The sequence below is a fragment of the Chelonia mydas genome, chromosome 7, assembly GCF_015237465.2.
Source record: "Chelonia mydas isolate rCheMyd1 chromosome 7, rCheMyd1.pri.v2, whole genome shotgun sequence".
Taxonomy (NCBI): Eukaryota; Metazoa; Chordata; order Testudines; family Cheloniidae; genus Chelonia; species Chelonia mydas.
This window is the reverse complement of record NC_057853.1, coordinates 288735-305958: the sequence shown is the minus strand read 5'-3', so window position 1 is coordinate 305958 and position 17224 is coordinate 288735. Positions and strand designations below refer to the sequence as shown.

The following is a 17224-nucleotide window of genomic DNA, read 5'->3' as shown; positions in this document are numbered from 1 at the left end:
TCAGGCCAAATGTCTCACTCTCTCATCAGTTTGTAGGGACAGCACACAATGTGCAAACAGAGAGTAGCAAAGGGACCTGATCCATCTATCTGAATGGAGTAACAAACACTGTTCTCCCCGACAATGAACCTGCACCTCCCTCGAGCATGCAGACTCTACAGCACTTCAAAACAAGATGCAGCTTGGAGGATACAGTGTTCAAAATCTCACCACACTGCACACACTGGCTGCTCCACCCCACTTCCATGCTTACCCGCCCCAGCTTGTGGTCGGCAATAGTACAGGAGTCCATGAAGGTCTGGGCAATGACCAGGAGCACGGCATCTACATTGTCCGACGTCTGCACATCAAACACAAACTGGGGATTTTTGATTATGTTGATCCAGAACCTGAGGGGCAGGCTGCAAAGAGAAGGGATGAGGAGAGGCAGGGATGAGTATCATGCCCTCAAAGGAGGTACTAATCCTGCTTATTGCAAAGCACTTCAACATCAGCATGGAGTTCCCAATTCAGCTAGAACAGAAAGGTTCCCAAGCCACTGAGAACTGGCCAGAGATTTAATCTCATGGAAGACCCAGCAGCCAGTGCTATACATTCAGAAAAAGGCACAGATGAGCCTCTCAGAAAGCAGAATCCCTTTTGCTGTGAGAAATTTAACTTTTATCACATCACATTCCCAGAAAAGCCATCCTGTGAGGCCTTTCTCAAACCTAGAGTCTATGGACAGTCACATGCACATCAAAAGCTGCAGGCTGAGATCTGGAGCTGTGAGAGTTAATAAGGCCATTCTGCAAATCAGGAAATCCCATCTTACTGTACTGCTGAGTCACTAATCTCCTCTGTTACAAACACATCTCCAGGTAGATCTAGGGTTGTGGTTCTCCAACTTTCCTAGTGCAGACCACATCTTTACAGAGATAGTGTCTCTTGAGCACCTTCCCCATCTCACTCACCACCACTTAATGCCCTTCCTCCCATGCAGTATTCCTGAATTTGTAGCTGTCTTTAGTGCACTAAGTGCTTTGTCCTCTGAAGGAGAAATTACTTACCTGTACAGTAACTTAAGTTCAACATATTTTTGTCCCTATGAGTGCTCCACTGTAAGATGTGGACACGCTTGTGCACTCAATTGGAGATTTTAGTTAGCAGAGTCTGTGCTTGCGCACTACACATCCTTTTGCTCCAGTGCAAGGGTATATAGTTAGGTGTAAACTCACAGCCACTCCAGTTCCTTCTCAACCACAAAGCCCAAAGAGACTCCAAAACAGAGGGGAAGGAGGCTGGAAGTGGAGCACCCAGAAGGACAAAACATCTAGAAGAACTCAAGTTATTGTAGAGGCAAGTAACCTCTTCTTTGAGTATATGTCTCTATGGGTACTCTACTGTAGGAGACTCCAAAACCAGTATCTTAATATGGAGGTGAGTGCGGAGGAAGGGGATCCAGCATAAACCTGAGGCATCACCGAAGGCCATGTGGATCTGGAGGCATAGGTGATATGTATGCTTGGAGAACATATTGTGACGAAGTGGGTTTTATTCACCTTGTTATGTTGCATGTGAGTCTTACTGTCCTATGCTAATACTGTGTGTACCTCAGTTTCCCTGTGTAATGCACCAATGCCTAGGTGGTGGGAATTGGGTGTGTGATTTTTGCTGAGGCCCTCAGGGCAAGTGAGGTTGCCCAGCTGCCTGCATGTAGGCAATGGCCCACGCCCTTCGTAACCTGAGACCCAGGGTGCGGGGTGCGACCAGGTGACACTGCCCGGGAAGCAGGAAAAAGACCAGAGGAGGAGCAACGGGTGGCTTGGAAGCCAGGCAGAAGGATCTAAGGCAATCTGCAGTGGGGCACTAGAAGGGGAGAGTCCAGGCCATCTGGCACAGGGTTCCCCCAAGATGAACTCTGCTGAATGTCACTAATGTAGTAAGATGAGGCCCTGAAATATAAGGCTTCTATCAGAGGCCCAGTATGAGGACTGAGGCCTGAACTAAAGTAATGGTCAAGACTTTGCTAACATAAAGCAAAGTTAAGCTGTAAGCCAGAGGCAGGCCCTGCTCACAGAAGTTGGCAAGAAGGCGGCTGATAATTGCAATTATACACATACCTAAAAAGTACCAAGTACTAGTAAGATGAACATGTGCCAGGATGGCACCAGAACATTTTGGTATGAACACATTCCACAGAGATAATAAGGAACAGGCTGACCCATCTTAAAGACAGGGTCAAAAGGAGAATATGATGGATAGAGTTGTTTTGTTCGAACCAACATGTACAAGGTGAGAGGTGGCACCCTAACATGCTGAGGGGTTGTACCTCAATACGGCTGGAGTGATGTGTAACTTGTTTGTACCGGTGTACAAGAATGCACCCCTGAGGAGCTGGCTTTGTCTGGCCTAGGGGGCAGTGGAGAGTCCCGCCCCTGACTGAGCCGGTCCATTGTCAGGGGCACATATCCGTCGTATGTCCTGTAGAGTCTGCGGGGAACTATTATTGTGTTTCATTTCACAATAAACCTGGCCGGGTGCCTTCGTACCTTATCAGAGTCTGTGGTCACTGGGGATTCTCTCGGAGTCTGCTGTGTCAGCTATCTGTGCAGAGCCGGGGTAGCACACAGAGGGACCACACATGCAGCAGCCAACTGTTATCATCATTGAATACAGCAGAGCACCACACAGGTGACGTCTTATGACAACTGACTTCTGAGCTAACAAGCTTTGTACGATTCTGTGTTCCTGTTGACCAATAAACCCTTCTGCTTTACAACACTGGCTGAGAGTCACGTCTGACTGCGGAGTTGGGGCGCAGGGCCCTCTGGCTTGCCCACCAAGGGGAAGGGTGCGGTGGGAACAGGGATGCTGAATGCTCCAAGGTCAGACTGGGAAGGCTGTAGCCAAGGAGGCTTTTTGTCCTGGAAAGAGTGCCCTGAGGGGAGCACGCTACCCAGAGTCCTGGCTGGCTTCATACCGAGCAGTTCCAGAGCATCAGACCTGTGATTCTGTCACACATGTGGACAGAGGATCATGTGGTGCCCTCCCCATGGCATGCAGATGTCCCTGACAGGAATGTCATTGAGAAGGGCTATCAAGGTGGACTGAGCCCTGATCAAATGACCAGTCATCCTACCAGACTATGATCCACCTCAGAAGCTTCATAGTAAGCTAGCATACATCCAGATACCCACACACAGAGTCTCTAAGTTGAGATCAGCTGGCCTCTCATCCTCTTAGCAAAGGAAGTGAGGAGTCTAGGGGAACCCTGAAAGGCTTAGCTCTGTCAAGGTAAAAGGTGAGTCCTTACATCTAGAGTATGGAGACTAACTTTTTCCCTCAAAGAATGAAGCTTTGGGTAAAAAACACTGGAAGTCGAATGTCCTGGTTGATATGAAACTCTGAGGAGACCTTAGGCATGAAGAGAAGAAATGTATCACCATATGTGCAATGTGCCCAGTCATTTGATGGTGTCATCATCAGCCAGGTGGAGAGCTGTTAGCCCACTATCAAAATAAGTCAGTGGGCACTTGTCAAGTATATAAACAGTCTGATGTTTACCACAGCTGCATAGCAGCTCATTAAAAGAAAACCATTTAAAGAGATTGCAGCCAATAACTGGCTGTACAGTTGCCCTGTCCTGTTCGAAACCAGTTCAGTGATGACCAGAGGTGCCTTGGCAGAAGAGAGGATGAAGGCATAGGATCACCTTAACATTGTAGAAGTTAGTGATGGTGGGGGAGGTGAGATCAGCAATGAGTTCCCCTAGCTTGCCCACCCTTCTGTCCAACGTGACAGCTACCATAAATGATGTTTAAAAAAAAGGAAGAAGGAGAACCCAGGGAACTACAGACCGGTCAGCCTTACTTCAGTTCCCGGCAAAATCATGGAGCAGGTCCTCAAGGAATCCATTTTGAAGCACCTGAAGGAGAGGAAGGTGATCAGGAACAGTCAGCATGGATTCACCAAGGGAAAGTCATGCCTGGCCAACCTGATTGCCTTCTATGATGAGATAACTGCCTCTGTGGATATGGGGAAAGCGGTGGACGTGATATATCTTGACTTTAGCAAAGCTTTTGATACGGTCTCCCACAGTATTCTTGCCAGCAAGTTAAAAAAGTATGGATTGGATGAATGGACTATAAAGTGGATAGAAAGCTGGCTAGATTGTCAGGCTCTATGGGAAGTGATTAACAGCTCCATGTCTAGTTGGCAGCCGGTATCAAGCGGAGTGCCCCAGGGGTCGGTTTTGTTCAACATCTTTATTAATGACTTGGATGATGGGATGAACTGCACCCTCAGCAAGTTCACAGATGACACTAAGCTGGTAGATAAGTAGATAGTAGAGAGGTAGATAAGCTGGAGGGTAGGGATAGGGTCCAGAGTGACCTAGACAAATTGGAGGATTGGGCCAAAAGAAATCTGATGAGGTTCAACAAGGACAAGTGCAGAGTCCTGCACTTAGGGCGGAAGAATCCCATGCACCGCTACAGGCTGGGGACCGACTGGCTAAGCAGCAGTTCTGCAGAAAAGGACCTGGGGATTACAAGTGGATGAGAAGCTGGATATGAGTCAGCAGTGTGCCCTTGTTGCCAAAAAGGCCAGGGGCATATTGGGCTGTATTAGTAGGAGTGTTGCCAGCAGATCAAGGAAAGTGATTATTCCCCTCTATTCAGCACTGGTGAGGCCACACCTGGAGTATTGTGTCCAGTTTTTGGCCCCCCCACTATAGAAAGGCTGTGGACAAATTGGAGAGAGTCCAGCGGAGGACAACGGAAATGATTAGGGTTCTGGGGCACATGACTTACAAGGAGAGGCTGTAAGGAACTGGAGTTAGTCTGCAGAAGAGAAGAGTGAGGAGGGATTTGATAGCAGCCTTCAACTCCCTGAAGGGGGGTTCCAAAGAGGATGGAGCTTGGCTGTTCTCAGTAGTGGCAGATGACAGAACAAGAAGCAATGCTCAGGTTGCAGAGGGGGAGGTCTAGGTTGGATAGTAGGAAACACGATTTCACTAGGAGGGTGGTGAAGCACTGGAATGGGTTACCTAGGGAGGTGGTGGAATCTCCATCCTTAGAGGTTTTTAAGGCCCGGCTTGACAAAGTCCTGGCTGGGATGATTTAGTTGGTGTTGGTCCTAGTTTGAGCAGGGGGTTGGGTTAGATGACCTCCTGAGGCCTCTTCCAACACTAATATTCTATGATTCTATGATGTTTTCAACAAGAAGCAGAGGAATGAATAGGTAGCCATAGACTCAGAATGGAAGTTCCTTAAAGTGTTGTGAGAGAATTTGATGTGCGCTTGCCACAATCTTTCATTGACAGCATATACCACCAAAGAGCTATGAGAAACAAACTAAGCCTAAAACAACAAAGAAGCTACAGAAGCAGTGGGCACTACTCTAAACTGTCTTGAGACAAAGGCGGTTGAGAAGGAACTGAAGCGGTGGTGAGTTTGCGCCTACCAATATATGCTCCCACCAGAGCACAAGGATGTCTAGTGTCCAGGTGTGGACCTAGAGACACTGCTAACTAAAATCTCCAATCGACAGTGCATGGGTGCTCTACTGTTTCTCTCCAATGGAAATAGGAGCTGCCAGCACCATGTGACCACTAGCAAGTACTCCAGGGGCCACAGTTTGGGATTCTCTGCCCTAGGGAAGTGTCAGGCTGCTACTATGACTCCATACCTATTTGTCTTCCAGATATGAATGGTCTCAGGGTCCAGGATTCCATGATGCATTGCTTGATCATCTAACAGGTCAAAGAAATATTTGACAGCCAGAGGCACAGGGCGGCTGGTGCTGAGGATCACCTGGAACAAGTCATCCACAAACTTCTGCAGGGTCCCCTGTGGACAAGCCAAAGATCATGCAAAATGAATAGGAAGAATGTAAACAAATATTTCAGCGCCTTGGTAGGGAAAAGGTTTTCACAGATTCCATGGCCAGAAGCGATCACTGTGATCATCTAGTCTGACCTCCTGTATAACACAGGCCAGAGAACTCCCTCAACGTAATTCCTAGAGCAGATTTTATGGAAAAACATCCAATCAATTTAAAAATTGCCAGTGATGGAGAATCCACTACAAACCTTGGTAAACTGTTCCAATGGTTAATCACCCTCACAGTTAAAAATTTACAAGTCAGTCTAGTTTCACCTTTCAGCCATTGGATCACGTTAGACCTTTCTCTGATAGACTGAAGAGACTAAAATTACATATTTGTTCCCCATGTAAGTACTTATAGACTGTAATCAAGACACCTTCTCTTTGTTAAGCCAAATAGACTCAAAGAGCTCAATCTACCATTATAAGGCATGTTTTCTAATTATTTCATCATTTTTGTGGCTCTTCACTGAATCCTCTCCAATTTATCCACATACTTCTTGAATTGTGGCACTAGAACTGGACACAGTATTTCAGCAGCAGTCACACCAGTGACAAATATAGATGTAGAATAACCTCTCTCCTCCTACTCAAAATTCCCTGTTGATGCATCCCAGGATCACATTAACCCTTTTGGCCACAGCAGTACACTGGGAGCTCAGGTTCAGCTGATTCTCCACCATGATCCACACATCTTTTTCAGAGTCCATGTGTCCCAGGATAGTCCCCCATTTTAGGAGCATGGCTTGCATTCTTCATTCCTTCATGTGTATATTTGCATTTAGCCACATTAAAATGCATGTCGTTTGCTTAAGCTCAGTTTACTAACCAATCCAGATCATTCTGAATCTGTAACCTGTCCTCTTCATTATTTACCACTCCCCAATTTTTTCTGTAACCTGAAAACCTCATCAGTAATGATTTTGTGTTTTCTTCTAGGTCACTGATAAAAATTTTAAATAGCGTAGGGCCAAGAACTGATGCCTGCAGGACCCACTGGAAATACACCTACTCAGTGACGATCCCCTATTACAATTGCATTTTGCAGCCTAACAGCTAGCCATCTTTTAATCCATTTAATGTGTGCCATGTTAATTTTATCTTTTTCTAGTTCCCCCGCACCAATCAAAATGTCATGTGGTACCAAGCCTAACACGGTTACCTTTCTCAACTACACTTGTAATCTCGTAAAAAAAAAAAATCAGATTAGTTTAAAAGAATCTATTTTCCATAAAACCATCTTGATTGGCATTAATTTTACCCTCCTTCAATTCTTTGTTAATCTAATCCTGTATCAGCAGCTCCATTTTCTTCCCTGGGATCAATGTCAGACAGGCAGGCCTATAATTACCTGGGTCATCCCTTTTGCTCTTTTTAAATACTGACATTCTTCCAGTCTTCTGGAGCTTTCCCAGCGTTCCAAGTCTTACTGAAAAAAAATCACTACCAGTCCATCAAGCTCCTCAGCCACCTCTTTTAAAATCCTTGGATGCAAGTTATCATTTAAATGTGTAATTTTAATAGCTGTTCTTTAGCATCCTCCTGAGATACTTGTGGAATAGAAAGAGTGTTATCATATGGTATGACATCTGTTTTCCCCCCCAATATGGAACAGAAGTATTTATTGAACACTGCTGCCTTTTCTGGATTACTATTCATAATTTTACCATTTCCATTTAGTAATACCATTTTTAAATCTTTTACAACTTTTTGTTCCTAATATACTTTAAAAACTCCTTACTGTTCTTTACTCTTGCTGGCCATAGATTTTTCCTTATGTCCCTTTGCTTCCTTTGTCAGCTGTCTACAAGTCCCAGCTTTTGATTTATATTCATTACTATCAATTTCCCCTTTCCTCCATTTGTTATATATTATTGTTTAATTTTTTATAGCTGCCTTCACTTCCCCTCTAAACCTATTCAATTCTTTAACTAGTACAGGCTTCTTCCTTGACTGGGATTGTGGCTTTTTGGGCATCTAGTAAAGTGTTCTTAAGCAATTCCCAACTACCATTCCCATTTTTCTGATTAAATTCTTCCACTCCAATTGATTTGGCTCAATTGTTTCCAGCTCATTGCAGGTCACTTCCTTTCATTCAGAAGTAGCCCTCCCATCAAATCAGAACCAGATTGTATACAAGGGGAACATTAAACCTGATCCTCAAATTGCTGGGGAACCAAAGGAGGTGTCTGAGGGTGGGTAAAGTGAGCGGAACCACAATAGGAAGGAATCAGAGATAGCCCATAACAAAAGTAACCAGCAAGATGGTGCAGTCCACATGCTGAAGGCTGCTCATAGATCAAGCAGAATAAGGAGGGAAAAGGGTCCTTCTTCAGACACAAGAAGGAGTTTTGACACCTATCCGAGGACAGCAATTTCCATACTATGGTCTGAGTAAAATCCAGACTGAACTCAGTAAAGACTACTGTTATTGGGGAAAGGATAAGGGAAGGGAAAAAAAAAAATCAGAATTCTTTGCTGAGCATGTCTTTATTTCTGTAAGCTAAGAACAAGGAAACACAACCATCCACAATAGGGTGCATGTGAGGAAGGGTGGACTCGTGTTTAAGGCACTGGACAGACTCAAGAGATTATTTTCCCAGCCGTGCCACAGAATCCCTGCACAAGACACTAGTCTCACTGTGTCTCCTGTAGCCAATGATTTTAGTTTATTGTTCATTTATTGTGCGATGTTACAATTAACTAAAAATATATATAATCATTGTATGCCAAATAGATTTAAATTGTAGGATTATAGAAATATAAGATTGATCAATAGTCAGAAGGGATAATTATGTATTAGGTATCTAAGTAAGTAGAGCTGAAACATAACGCCTACAGGGTGAGGCCTGTGAGATTTGAGTTTAGTCATACTACGCCATAGGCTTAAAGAATGCTTGACATAAATAAGTGACCAAAGAATAACCCTATGCCGTAAGATTACAGGAAAAGAGGTACCAATGGGTGATATTGTGAAAAATTAACAACATGAGTAATTTTTTTGCTTACAACATACCTGGGTAGTCACATTTTTCTAACACATACCCTAACTGCAGGTACACTATGTGCATAAATCCTAATGAGGTATAGTCAGAATCACATTATAAAATAGAGGGTGCCCAGATTAGGAAAATTAAGCTCCCTAGAGCAGATGTGGGCAAACTACAGCCCATGGGCCACATCCGGCCCGCAGGACCATCCTGCCTGGCTCCTCCCCCGCAGCCACGCCACCACGCGAGCAGCGCTCTGGGCGGCAGGGCTGCGCAATCCTGCAGGGCAGCGCAGAAGTGCGTCTGGCTCCAGCCAGGCAGCACGGCTGCCAGACATGCTGCTCTGAGCGGCATGGTAAGGGAGCCGGGGGGTTGGATAAGGGGCAGGGGATCCTGGGGGGTAGTCAGGGGACAAGGGGCAGTTGGATGGCACGGAGGTTCTTGTGGGGTGGGGAGCGGTGGTCAGGGGATGGGGAACGAGGGACGGACGGACTGGATAAGCATGGGAGTCCTGGGGGGCCTGTTGGGGGTGAGGGTGTGGACAGGCATTGGGGGGGCAGTCAGGGGACAGGGAGGGGTTGGATAGGGGGAGCGGTCCCGGGGGCAGGGGTGGTTAGGGTCCGGGGGGACGGGTCGGATGGGTCGGGGGTTCTGAGGGGGGCAGTCGGGCACGGGAAGTGGGAGGGGGCAGATAGGGGCAGGGGCCAGGCTTTTTGGGGAGGCACAGCCTTCCCTGCCCAGCCCTCCATACAGTTTTGCAACCCCAATGTGGCCCTCAGGCCAAAAAGTTTGCCCACCCCTGCCCTAGAGGAAACTCCAGAGGGAACCATCCCTCTACTGCTGATTAGCAAGGCAGCCATCAGACCTTAAGAATATCATTAAGAATGCAAGTATGACTATATCTGTAACTTGTGCATAGGTCTGTATAAAATTTCTATATATTTGGTTAATCATAACTTTAACTGTACCTTTAATAAAACTTGTAAAACAGACTAGACCTTATACTTGTAAGTACGTGTATGGTCACTATCCTGGGTCTTTATGTGTTCCTTGAGACTAAATCTGAAGCAAATAGCAGAGGTGACTTTCACTCTGTTGAGCTTGAAACTGTCGACACCAGAGCCGAACCCACGGTAGTGTAATACTGCCTTACAAAATTAACTTTAAATAAAATAGAAGACTACACTCAATTCCCATCTGTAAAGAACGGTCACTTACCTTCTATGAGAGGCAGTTGTCTGCATGGATCCCATTGTAGGTACACATGTGTCCCATGAATGGGAGATCAGAATATTTGATCAGGAGTGTCCGTTCGACTGTGCCTGCACCATGCGTGTCCTTGTGCCCCCGCTCCCCACCCAAGGGCATAGAGGGCAGAGCAGCTACTACAACCATCACTCAGTTCTGTCACTAATTCAGAACGGCAGGGAAAGAGGCTCGCAAAAAGCAGGGCTGGAGGGTGGGCCATGAGATCCGGGATGACGATGTGTCAAAGCAGTAAGGTAAGTAACTGTTTTCTGTTCAAGTACACGTCCATGTGGATCTCTTCCTAGGTGACTGATGAGCAGTGGCCCATCTGGAAGGTGACACTGAGGAGTCCAAACCTGCACTGACTGAACCGTGACTGTGACGTTACCTAACAAATCTAGCATCTCATCTTGCCCCAGGTCAAGAGCATAACGGTTAACAGCAGTACGGGGCTGACTCCATGTAACTGCCTTGCCAGGTTCAGATAGCTGAAGAAGGCAGAGGAGGCAGCCTGTGCTCTACTGGAATGAGCTCTGATGTTTGAACGGAGAAGGGTAGCAGCCATGTGATAGCAGATTGAAATACACTGGGTAATCCACAGAGGTATTCTCTGGGAGATGGCCTGCCCCTGAGAGGCACCAGAGATGGCAACAACAAGACAAGGAGTCTGTCTGAAGGGCTTTGTCCTTCCCCGATAATAGAACAAGGCTTGTGAAACATCCCCGGTGCGAAGTTAGTTTGTCCCTGGAGAGGAATGGGGTTTGGGAAAGAAAGCAGGAGATCTGACAACTTTAGGAAAAAACTGGGAATGACGTCTGACCACCACCTTCCCTCTCTGGAATGCTGAGTAAGAGGGTCAGCCATGATCAATGCAAGTTCACTGACCCGTTTGGCTGATGTGATGGTGAACAAAAAGGCGGTCCTGCGAGTAAGGTGCTATAAAGAGAGAGGCTCAAAGGGGGCTCCATGGAACTTGTAAGGACAATATTAAGATCCCAGGTCAGAGGGGGTTCTCTGACTGGTGGATAAGCAAGTAGAAATCTAGATACTGTGGGATACAGGAAAAAACTGAACATGACTACATGGGTGAGGAGTATGCTGAGATTGCTGCAAGATGGACTTTGATGGAGCTGAACAAGCATCCAGAATGTTTCAAAAATGCAGAATATAAATCGAGGATTTTAGGTACCGAGGCTTTCAATGGTCATGGTTGTGTTGGGCTGCCCAAAATTAAAAATCCTTTCCATTTAGAGGAGTAAGTCTTCCTCATGGAGAACTTTCTTCTTTGCAGTAGGATATCTTGTAGCGCAATCTCTGTCAGTAGCACTCGGACAGCCTGAATACTGGCTGGTTGATACAATGATTTGTTATCTGGATGAAATGTCTGACCTTGGTTTTGTGATATTAGGGTAACAATGGAGCTCTATAGAGCTCCACTCATGGTTGGTAATGGGTTGTCTGTAAATCAGGGCTTTGGAGCGGAGCCTGGAGCTGGAGCGCGGAGCAGCTCCAGAGCACTGAAGCGGCAGGTTCTTGCCTGGAGCTGGAGCAGAGCCAGAGCACAACTCCCTTACCATGTGTAACTCAGATATTATGGTGCTGGAGTTACAGGGAAACCAACAAATAAATACATCAGTAATCTGGGCAGCAAAGAATTATCTCCTCATGTGCAGTGCTGCACAGCTGGCAAAGCACACCCTGGGGCTTGAGGGTTTAGCACCAAGCCTTGGCCATTGGGGAAGGAAGTATCCTAGGCATGACCCAGTTTAGCTAATCCAACACTATGTTCTTTCCTACCTTCATAGAGAGGAGACGTGTCAAATAAATTTCAGGAATGGCCTTGGCTCGCTCCCGATCCCGTAAGCTTCCTCGCCTGTGTTTGGGGAGCTCTGGCTCTTCAGTTGGTTTTACTAGGTGCCAAAGTTTTATTCCACCCTCATCTGCATCTTCCAGCATCGGCGTTTCTGAAACATAAATACTACTGAAATCTCTAGGCTCCCCTCAGAGACTGGCCACGTTGCTTGGAGCCACTTGCCGCCCCAAGATTTCCCTGCACTAAGGGAACATGCAGCAAGATAGGGATTATGCCCAGGCCCTAGGTTTATTAACTAGTGGGCTTATTAGCTATGGATTGCACCCAGCCCCTGTGGTTAGCAACTAGAAGATTCCAGCTCAAGCTGGACTCTCCTTGCTGGCCCTGATTCCTTGTTTTTAGGGGCCTCTGGCTCCCAGACACTTACAGAAGCCCCTGGTGCTGACAGTTTGGCTATCCTGTCAATGCTAATAGTGAGGAAGGCCCAACTCACCCAGTAGCTATTGGGGGTTACCGTAAAGTTAAGTCTATTGCCTGGGAGTACAAAGTCCTAGCTTGCCAGCTTATGGACTCTGTGAAACTATTTTATGAGGATGGAACGTTAAGGCCTTAAGCATCAGACTCACTCTCTCCAGGGATGTAATCCTGATTCTCCCTGGGGATATGTTTGGTCAGACGTGGGACCAGAGCTACAGTTGCTCCATCAGGCACCTGTGTACAAGCAGAACTCGGGTTAACAATATAGTGTACATTTCTCCTCAGTGTGACAGGCAGACTTTAAACAGTACAACAGCCCACCCACAAGAAAGAATGGTCTCCTGGTTAGAAGAGGGGACTAGGACTCAGGACCCCAGGGTTCCATTCCGGGCTCTGCTACTGACTCACTCTGTGAGCTTGGTAAAGTTTCATCAACACTCCATGCCTCAGTTTCCCCATCCGTAAAAAGGGCTGTGAGGGTCAATGATGTCTGTCAGGTACTTTGAAGCAAGGTAAGGGCAAGGTATTTTAAACATTATTTTTCATTCCCAGCAGCCTGATCCCAGCTCTGGAGACCATCATCTGCTATACTGGCAAGTAGCCCTTATATTGACTTCAACCAGCAAGCCTGTCTCCTGCTGACAGAAGAGTTACACAATTGCAGGTCTGCAACATGGTGTATCGACAACGACAGCAGTGAGATACAGTCTAGTGCAACCCAACTTCTACAACCTTAAATAAAAGAAGATACTGAGAAAGAAGGAAAGTAGGGGGTGAGCAGTATAGAGGGAGAGTGACAGCAGATACTGCGGTGAAGGGTGCATTTGACAGAGGCTAAAGGAGAAGTGGAAGATAAAGGTCCATACTGGCCTTAGAATCAATTACACAGAGTGAAGTGCTGAACAGCACAGCTGCCATTTCCTAGCCCCACAAATTTTCCATGTGCCCAGAAAGGGACCCATTTGTCTAACCATTTTTCCTCACATTCCCACAATCCTTGTGTGACTGCTGCTTGGTTCTTTGATGGTGACAAATCTATGGTAGGAGTAGGAAGAGGTGCACCAAAATTGCTTTCAATTGTGAGTGAAGGTAGGATTTGAGTCTTAATTTCCAGAGTCAAAGGACTTAGGCGCTAACCAACAGATCCAGCAACCCTGCCCTGATTACAGCGTCTCCAGAAATTAGCTTAGGGCTATATATTCAGACACCATTTGCCTCCCCAGCATCCCTGGCTCAGGCTGTCAGAGGTGGAGATGCAGAGTACAGAGGAGGTTACACTGACTGAACAGCAGTTCCTGTGTCATGAGCAAGTCAGAGGCTTGACCACATCACAGGTGGGACTAAAAAGGTTCTTTAGGTGGGATCAGGCGGGAGTCACATCTAGAAGCGGAGTGTACACTTGGAATTGAAAGGTCACTGAAAAGGGGAAGGGAAGAAGAATGCTCAGTTCTGACCTTGTAGTGCTGAAGAGTGTTCAGGCGCTTCCAGGTCCCCTGAATGACAGAGGTCACATCCTCATCCGAAAGGATCAGGTGACCAGCCAGACCTGATCTCCACTCTGCAGTCATCAAAACACAGAAAACAGAAAATAAAAAAAATGTTTACTGTGAAAGTTGAACTGTCTTTAAAACTCTCTTGTATATTTCACTTTCAATAAGCAGAAACCAATGCCAAGTAAGACTAATAACATGCCAGAATTGTATCAGCAGTGCACTGCATGAGTGCTGAAAGTTTAATCTCATAGCTGTTAGGAAATGCGGGGTAGAGTTCCAGGAGCAACACACTCTACCCGTTTGGATATGTACATTGCAATAATGTAACCACACAATTTCTATGCTGTAATACAAAACAGCACAAATGTGCAGCATGTTTTACAGGAAAAAGGTATGTTTAAAGGCCCTGTGTCTATTAGGATTGTTACTTACTATTTTATAACATTATTTGACATAGGACAGCAGATTATTGCCAGAATGTCTAGAACTTCACAGAAGACATGAAGATATTGTCCTTGCCCCAAAGAACTTTAAATGAGTAAAGGCATCCCAGCCACCCTGCTAGTGCAGACAAGGGCATCTTACCCTTGCCTGGCATTCATTGTGCATAGGCTACAAACTTTGTAAAGCTGGGAGCACAGCAGCCTCTCTGCACAGGAGAGGGGGGCCCAACAACCTGTTTGAGCTGCTGCCGCCACCTTCTTTCTACCTGTCTGCATCCGTGGATTAATTGCTGCAATGGCAATGAATGGTTTGAATGAAGAGTGGAGTTCTACGTGCTACAGAATTCAATATAGGGGAAACTCAGACTTGTGTTTTCCGCCTTCCTTGCCAAGCTAAAACCTGAGCTTTCAGCATCAATATGGGATCATTACTTATTGGTAATTTTGTTGGCCATAGTCATCCTCTCCCTCCCTCCCAAGCAATGGCAATTATAGACAGGAAGATGGCTCCACATCCCAAAGGCCAGGAGGGATGGGAGAAGAGGGAGGCATGTCAAGAAGTGTGTCCAGAGTAAGCTGCAAACACTGAATCACGCAATGCATTACTGAGCGAGAGCATGTCCTATGAATACAGCAGTGTGCAGATGCCTGACTGCTGCCAACTGAGAAAAAGGAACAAAAGAGGAGGAAAAATTGGAGAGCTCATCTGCCAACACGAGCCCTGCATTTCATTAGCCCACTTAGGGCCAATCCTGCACTGCTGAAGTAAATGGGAGTTCTGCCACTGCCTTCGATAAGAGCTGGACTGAGCCCATAACCTTCTAGCACCTCTGCACCAGTCCCATGCTGTCTCCTACACCTTGAGTGCCCTCTCTGATCCCATATGCTTTTCATACACATCCCTTTCCTCATTCAAATCCTTTCTCAAAGACCACCTTCCTCTACATCCTTCTGACAATAACCAGTCAGGCCCAGTAGCTACTTCCAATGACAAAAGTGAAAAGAACACAAGGTACCATGCAAACAAGAGGTGTCAGCAGCAGATTACAAGTATCCTCTTTTCCACCCCACTTCCTGCTATTATCCCTCTCCCCCACTGATCGTGTCACACTGAATCCAGACTAGAACATAATCTCCTGGGGACAGGGACTGTCTCCATTCTCTGCTGAATGGACAGTGTGAGGCACACCAATGGCACAGGAGCCAGTTATTAGATAACCCCACTCTTCAACCTCATCACTGAGCCATCAATGAATTGTGCTCACCAAGGTCCAGGGAGTCTGGGTCTGGGCGGAGACAATACGGCGTTCCTTTATAGATCTGATCTAGGATTTTCTCCTTCACCTGTGTTATGGTGTCACAGTCTAGCACTTTCACAGAGACACCCTGAGAATCCTCTGCCTCTCCCACAGTAGCTTCAGTTTGAGTCAGAGCATTTAAAGTCTGGGGAAAGAAAAGATAGCTGAAATGGCTGCATACGGTGAAGAGCCTGATTAGCAATCAATCCTGCACTCCCCTCCCCCCATAGTTACACTTAAAATTAGCAAACCACTAAGAAGTGATTAATATTAATGATAAACCTTTTACATTTCCAGACCACTGGGGAAGGGAATACCATGAATATAATGAGCCAGATTCTCAGTCCTGCTTCAAGTGGCATGAAGGGCATGTAAAGCTGGTTCAGCAGGGTTCCTGAAGGTTGCCTCTATGTAGGCGGCCTCCTCAGCTGGAAAAGAGTTGCTGTAGCCTCTTGCGGCCCCTCCTCCTTCTCCCATGATTCCGCAGTGGATGTAGCCGGTGAGGAGGAGATGTGGCTAGAATACTGCTCTGCTGTGGCAGTCCCTGGCTGTTGGACCTCTTTAGGCCGTCAATAGCAGAGGAGCTCTGAATTACACTGGGGAATATGTCAACCCCAGATCCTGGTGTAAAGCTATGGCTTCCAGTGGGCAGTGACAGGACACTAGTGAGAGGGTGGCTTTAGTCCTGACTCATGGCGGATTAGGACGGTGGTTCTCAATCTTTTTTCATTTGCAGATCCCTAAAATTTCAAATGAAGGTGCGGACCCCTTTGGAAATCTATTGTCTGTACATATAGTTGAATTCTGTTCACACAGTTTTCAGTCTAAGTCTTTTGTGGACCCCTTAGACATAGTCCCGCAGACTCATGGGTCCGTGCACCACAGGTTGAGAATCACTGGATTAGGGGATGGTGTTTCATTGGTTCAGAACAAGGAGGGAAGAGAAGGCACAAAGAGATGTGCAGTAGGGAGTTCTCACCAGAGTCCGGTACTCCAAGTCCTCTCGCAGAAGTCGGTTATCATTCAGGGTATATTTGGCTTTTCCTGTTACCCAGTCCACTGGTCCCTTATCTACTTGGTGCTTAATTCCACGGAAGAGCATATACAGCGGCTCGCCGACAGAGTCCTGGCAGAGATAGAAAGAGGCTCAACTCTTGAGAGAAGTCACTTTCATTCTGCCTGACAGTGACCTCAGGCCTCAGAACATGGACCCCTTTACCCCCAGGAGCATAGCCAAAGGCACCAGTCAACAAAGCAACTCAAAGAGTCCAAGTCGGAGGGTTCCACCCATCCCATCCCTGCTCCATGTTCAGGATAAACTGTCTGGTGGCTAAGGCACTGAACTGGAACTCATGAGACCTGGATTCAATTCCATGTGTGCCACAGCATCCCTGAGCGACCTGGGGCAAGACACCATGTCTCAGTTTCCTCATCTGTAAAATGGAGCTCTGTAGCCAGGTTCACTTGGGAGCCTGCATAGGCCTTGTGGGCAGGTTCTGGCTCAACCGTCCCCCAAAGTCTGGAATGGCCTTGCTAGGCAGTCCACAAGCCTAGCAGCTGGGTTATGGTCCTTCATTCCCCAGTGCTCCCCAGGT

At 46.6% G+C, this 17224-nt stretch overlaps 1 protein-coding gene across 6 annotated transcripts in view; it reads right to left on the bottom strand.

The window, feature by feature from the left end:
• Positions 1 to 17224, bottom strand: part of PLXNB1 (plexin B1) — a 193191-nt gene that overhangs the window by 9014 nt on the left and 166953 nt on the right. For 5 of the 6 annotated variants that reach the window (XM_037903867.2, XM_037903869.2, XM_037903868.2 and 2 more), the window contains 7 exons: positions 16609 to 16755; positions 15597 to 15774; positions 13850 to 13953; positions 12545 to 12629; positions 11903 to 12069; positions 5671 to 5831; positions 254 to 401 (listed from right to left, as the gene is read on the bottom strand). In XM_037903867.2, the coding sequence (XP_037759795.1) occupies positions 254 to 401; positions 5671 to 5831; positions 11903 to 12069; positions 12545 to 12629; positions 13850 to 13953; positions 15597 to 15774; positions 16609 to 16755 (990 nt within the window). The remainder of the gene's footprint in view (positions 1 to 253; positions 402 to 5670; positions 5832 to 11902; positions 12070 to 12544; positions 12630 to 13849; positions 13954 to 15596; positions 15775 to 16608; positions 16756 to 17224) is intronic. The other variant, XR_006292568.1, reaches the window with a different exon arrangement.